Here is a 5990-nt window from a genome sequence, read left to right as displayed (position 1 = left end):
AGCTCTAGCTGTCCTGGAACTCACTCTGTAGACCAGGCTGGCCTCGAACTCAGAAATCCACCTGCCTCTGCCTCCTGAGTGCTGGGATTAAAGGCGTGCACCACCATGCCCGGCTCTCTCTCTCATTTTATATCTATGAGCACACTGTCGCTGCCTTCAGACACACCAGAAAAAGGCATCAGATCCCATTACAGATGGTTGTGAGTCACCGTGTGGTCGATGGGAACTGAACTCAGGACCTCTGGAAGAGCAGTCAGTGCTCTTAACCGCTGAGCCATCTCTCCAGCCCCCTGTTCCTTCTCTTAAATCTTGTTTTTTAAACTAAGACAGCATTTGGATGCTGGGAACTGAACTTGGGTCTTCTGCAAGGGACAAATGATTTTTACCTGGGAGCCATCTCTCCAACCCACTGTTTTTGTTTGGTCCCCTGACCCCCAGACAGGATTTCTCTGTATAGCCCTGACTGTCCTGAGACCCATTCTATAGACCAGGCTGCCCTTGAACTCAGAGTTCCAAAGCCTGTTGTTTTTTAAGACAGGGTCTCACTATGTAGCCTTGTCTGAACTAGAACTCAGTATGTACATGGAGGCTAGCCTCAAATTTAAAGAGATCCTCCAGCCTCTGCCTCCTACTGCTGAGATTAAAGGTGTGTGCCATCATGTCCAGCTGGTTTTGATTATGGGATTGGGTTTTAGTATGCAGCCTTGGCTGTCCCTGAACTTGGGAGATCCACCAGCCACTGATTCAACAGTGGAGGGACTAAGGTGTGCACCACCATGCCTGTCTTGACTCTGAGTCCGTATCAAGAGCACTCTTGCCTCCTTTCGCAGCTACTCCAGTGCCTGTGGCAGAAGTTGGGCAGGGACATGAAGGACCCCAGTGGCCTCGTCAGCCTGTCGTCTGTAACACTGTCCACAACCTGTGGCCAGATGGCCAGTTACCCACTGACTTTGGTGCGCACAAGGATGCAGGCTCAAGGTCAGCCTGGCTCCAGGAGCCATTACACATAGCTGTTCCTTGCCTCATTCCAGCTCTCTGTATTTTCTCACCTTTCCCACCAACTTTCAGCCTCTCTATAACCCATTTAGAATACCTTTGCTAAGTACTGAACCCACCAAAGCTTATACTCACCCCCAATCTAACCCTAGCCCTCAAATTAACATGCCTATCACCCATCACTTGGAAAGCCAGCCTCAGCTACTTTGAGGCTGGGGCTCAAGGTACAGAGTGCCTTATATGCACAGGTTCAAACCCCAGTACCACGTAAACTGGGTGTGGTAGTGCTGTTATTCCAGTAGGAGGTAGAGATGCAAGGGAAGCAAGAGTTCAAAGCTAGCCTCAGCTACATATGGAGTTCTAGGCCAATCTGCACCATATACCATGTCAACATACATACATATATAACAATAACCAAATGATCTCTACAGAATTCCCTCAGTGTAACTCAGATCCTTCACAGTGAATCTCACATCATACCCAGTGCTGACCTTGTCTATGTCTATCCCCAGACACTGTGGAAGGCTCCAACCCCACCATGCAGGGAGTTTTCAAGAGGATACTGAGCCAGCAGGGCTGGCCGGGGCTGTACAGAGGCATGACACCCACTTTACTGAAGGTGTTGCCAGCAGGCGGCATCAGCTACCTGGTGTATGAAGCCATGAAGAAAACCCTGGGTGTACAAGTCCTGAGCAGATGACCTGCCCTGAACAAGAAGAGAATGGAAGACCCAGTGTCCCTGAGTCTCAAAAAGCACTCCAAGGCTCAGGTTTTAAGGCCATTTTGGTTTGCAAAAACCATCCAGGACTAGGATTAGAAAAGTGCCGGGAGTCCTCCAATTGGGATTCTGAGTTGGGATTCCAGCCTGGTTTTTGCAGGCTTGTTCAAGAGAAGATGCAGACAATGAATAAAGATAGTTTTGGATGTCTGTGTCTGAGATTAGCTGGTTCTGGGTGGGGAGCTGGGGTGTATCGTCTAGATTTTTGGGGTCCAGGCTAGGAGCTAGGGGTCTTGAACTCCGGTAAATGGGCCTGGGACTTCTGGGCCCAGGGTGGCAACTGGAAGTTTGGACTCCTGTGGGAACTTGGGGTTCCTTCTTAGTCCAGGGTTGGGAGCAGGAGGCTTGGACCCCTGTGGGGGGCCTGGGTCGCGGTTGGGAATAGGCTTGAAGTTTGAGGAGTTGGTGCCGTGAGTCTTGGAAGTGAAGGTCCTTTGAGGGAAAATCTTCACCCAATTTCGGGCCACCCACTAACCTATAGAAATGCCGACCACCACTCCCCCACCCCCCAAGGCTTCGAGCAGGCCACGGGCAAGGCCTCCCCAAGCCAGGCTGCTGGGGCGCTGACTTAAAGTCCTGCCCATAGTTCCGGCAGCTGAGCACTACCTCCCACGTCCTCTGCCATTCACTTCTGCTCCCACTAATCCGCTCCTGCCGTCTGGTAGCGGGTTCCACCCCAATGCAGAAGCGCTTTCACTGGCTCTCAGCAAGCGGGCACTATTACTTCTGTTACTGCTATTCGTCCATAGAGGGGTCAATCATTGAACGCTTGCCCTTGTCGCTCAGCCATTGGCTCAGAAGTCAGAGGACAAGGATTCTGAGAAAAGTCACGTCCAAATCCAAGCGCATCATCCAAAATGCTTCGGGGACTGGATCAAATGACTGCCAATCTTGGCAAGCACCGCCTCCTAAGTGTATTCATTAGCTGGTGTTGACGACTATCTTGCCCAGCGCCCTCCCAGCTCATCCCAGAGAACTTTCATAGGCTCCGCCCTCAAGGCCACGTGACTGACCAGAGCCGTCACTCTCATCCTAGAGCCGCCTCGAGAAGGTGGAACTCGCGCTTCATTGGGCCTCCTGACTTCTCGCGTGACTTCCAATTGCCCGCCCAGCGCCAGCAGCCCTGGGCTTATTGAATCCTATCTTCGTCAGTCACACCGCGCCTCCCGCCCCCTGCATCTTCCGAAGCTCTGACTGGTCGCCCGTATTTACGGCCCACGATTGGCGGGCGCAGAGTGGAAGCCGTATACTACTGGCTGTTCCGCGGCGTCCGTCAAGCCGGTGGCGGGAGGAGGTGCCCCTCTTCCCCCTCCGCGACCCCCCCTCCCCGTCGCCTTCCCAGCCGCTGGCTTCCCATCGTGCTCCGCGGCCGTGTGGAGCGAGGCCTTGTTCCCGCGTTGAGCCGCCGCCGCCTCCTCAGCTTGAAGCCTCCGCACCAAGCCCGTCCCCGCCGCGCCATGTCGGACTACAACACCGGAGGTCCCCCGCCCGGCCCGCCACCTCCCGCTGGCGGCGGCGGAGGAGCCGCGGGTGCGGGAGGAGGCCCTCCGCCGGGCCCGCCGGGCGCGGGAGACCGGGGCGGCGGAGGCCCTGGCGGCGGCGGCCCGGGTGGAGGAGGCGCGTCCGGGGGCCCCTCACAGCCTCCCGGTGGCGGCGGCCCTGGGATCCGCAAGGACGCCTTCGCCGACGCCGTGCAGCGGGCCCGCCAGGTGAGGGGGCCGCGAGGGCGCGTGCGCGCGCGCGGGGGAGGGGGCAGCGGCGCGCGCGGGGTCGCGGGAGGGTCACGTGGGCGGCGGGCTCGGGGCGGGGAGTCTGGGGCCGTCACGGTGTGAGGGTGACCCTCTGCGTGCGTGGAGTTGAGGGTGCGCTGAAGGGGGGGATCTCCGAAAACTAGACTCTGCACTGGACGACTTCTCTTGGATACCAGGGCTTGCAGCCTTTGGGGTCCCTGAGACCCACCCCTGTACTTGCACCAGGTCTTCTCTATTAGGAGGGTTGCAGCTTTGGAGTTCCCACGATTTTTTTCCTGGGTGTACTAGAGGATTCCTCTAGGACCCATAAAGGTTGCAGTCCGGGACAGTGTTCCCAAGAGCCACCACCCCTAGCTTGCACCCGTTATTTCCATTCAAGATATAGGGTTTGCATTCTGAGCACCACTCTAAAGTCCAAGACTGTTTGTGATTTGGAGAGGTCTCCTGGTTTTCCAAAGGCCTGAGCTTGAATGTTACGAGGATGTCCCCAAGAATCACTCCTGGGTTTTCACTTAGGCACCCCCTTAGGACTCATGGGGTCCTAGAAACTGAGGCAGATCTGTAAGAGCAATTCCTGAGTTCATGAAGGATGGGGTCAGAGATGCTGTGAGACCCCTCTTTGAACCCTGGAGCCCAAGGGCTTCTCAGGGTTTGTAAAGTTGTATCACAGGATGGTGGAGACCGCTATTCAGAGACCTGAGGGTTCAGAATATATTAGTTCCCAAGACGGAGTCCTAGGTTTGCACAGAGACTGAGCTTGGCCATATACTTAGAAAGTGAGGGGGGCCCATCTTAGCACACATTTGCACCCACCCAGAAATTCAACTCCCTTTTAGAGGATCTTGCTTTATACACCATTACTCCTATTTTCAAATCAAAACAGGTCCCCTGGCCCATTTCTGTACCTTCCCTAGGAAGGGATTTGGTAAGGGGTTGGGAGAAGTCTTTTCTGATGAAGAGAGGACCCTTTGTTAGAGAGTCTGGGCTTTGGGATGAGGTGGGGAAGGTGGACACAGGATCCTGCTTTTTACTGCTTGAATTCAAAAGTATTGTCTGTCTTTGGGAACATGCCTTGTTTTGATGACAGCATTTAAGAGTGTTATGTGCTGGTGTGACCTGGCTCAGCCTTGCTCACAACCCCACTCGGGTACATTCTGAGAGTTGGATAGGCCAGGCTTACCACAGATGCTGCTATCCTGGGGTTGTCCCAAGGCCTCTGGGCTAAGGACTGGCTCCTCCCTAGGTGGGAGGACCCATTGGGTTACTGCCCTCTTCATTATCATCTCTGCCTTCCTCCAGGGTGGGATGGGCTTTAGCATGCTTTTTTTCTGGTCATCCCCCAAAATGTCTTAAGAGGCAGCTTCCCATGGGTAAGTGATGTCAGTTGAGATGACGCTCCCTGTCAAGGGTAAGCACAATTTTTTTGTTTTTTATAATAGCATAGGCCAGATCTTGAGTTCAGGATTTGGAGTGTGTTTGATGACTTAGGGGTGATGTATACATGTTCTCTGTGCACTTGAAACTCTGTGTGCCCCAAAGTGGCTTTTGTTTTGGTCATACTGGGATGTCAGGTGCCTTGAAGGTAGAAGCTTGGCTGAGATGTCTCAGGATGATTTTGTAAAGATGTCTAGGGTAAAAGACAGGAAGGTTGTAGGGACCACATTGAAGTCCTGTTTGCTGTCCAGGCCACTTGTGGAGGTGGTCCAGGAATCCCTGTCTTCCTTGGCTGCTGTTCCTTTTGTACTTGTGGTCACAGATCCTGACTATATTGGGGACAGGGAGCCTATAGTTCTTAGAAAACTTGGGAGACATTCATAAAAGCTTCTAGAGTCTCTATGTCTGTGCCCACACTCCTCAAAATCAGGGAGAGCCACTCCAGGCCAAAGCTGGAGATAGACTTGAGAGTTACTTGGGATGGTAACTCATCTATATTTCTACCTCACCCTAGATTGCAGCCAAAATCGGAGGTGATGCTGCTACCACCGTGAATAACAACACTCCTGATTTTGGCTTTGGGGGCCAAAAGAGACAGCTGGAAGATGGAGGTAACTGGTGGTGGTGGTGGTGGTGGTGGTGGTGGTGGTGGCGGCTGCGGCGATGGCAGCTGGCTCTCACCTGAGAAGGGAGGTCTAGGGCTGAGAGTAGCATTTTGTCCCAGTGGGGCTTCAAGACAGGGGAGCCAGCCCAGCTTTTTGTCCCATCTGCCACCCTTAAGTATCAGATAGCTAGTGCCAGGCAGAGGTGGTGCACGCCTTTAATCCCAGCACTTGGAAGGCAAAGGCAGGCAGATTTCTGAGTTCCAAGACAGGCAGGGCTCTACAGAGAAACCCTGTCTCTAAAAACCAGAAAGAGCCGGGCGGTGGTGGCGCATACCTTTAATCCCAGCACTTGGGAGGCAGAGGCAGGCAGATTTCTGAATTCGAGGCCAGCCTGGTCTACAAAGTGAGTTCCAGGACAGCCAGGGC

The 5990-nt window shown here is 54.0% G+C and overlaps 2 protein-coding genes across 2 annotated transcripts in view; both read left to right on the top strand.

Annotated features, from left to right (window-relative positions):
* Positions 1 to 1920, top strand: part of Slc25a41 (solute carrier family 25 member 41) — a 9282-nt gene extending 7362 nt beyond the window's left edge. The window contains exons 7-8 of the mRNA XM_021149428.2: positions 831 to 978; positions 1509 to 1920. Coding sequence (XP_021005087.1) covers positions 831 to 978; positions 1509 to 1696 — 336 coding nt within the window. The 3' untranslated portion in view covers positions 1697 to 1920. The remainder of the gene's footprint in view (positions 1 to 830; positions 979 to 1508) is intronic.
* Positions 1921 to 3046: 1126 nt separating this feature from the next.
* Positions 3047 to 5990, top strand: part of Khsrp (KH-type splicing regulatory protein) — a 10033-nt gene continuing 7089 nt past the window's right edge. The window contains 2 exon segments of the mRNA XM_021186042.2: positions 3047 to 3483; positions 5474 to 5570. Coding sequence (XP_021041701.1) covers positions 3232 to 3483; positions 5474 to 5570 — 349 coding nt within the window. The 5' untranslated portion in view covers positions 3047 to 3231.

Source organism: Mus caroli, chromosome 17, assembly GCF_900094665.2.
Source record: "Mus caroli chromosome 17, CAROLI_EIJ_v1.1, whole genome shotgun sequence".
NCBI classification, from domain to species: Eukaryota; Metazoa; Chordata; class Mammalia; order Rodentia; family Muridae; genus Mus; species Mus caroli.
The sequence above is the reverse complement of the archived record's forward strand: the minus strand, read 5'-3'. Positions and strand labels throughout refer to the sequence as shown.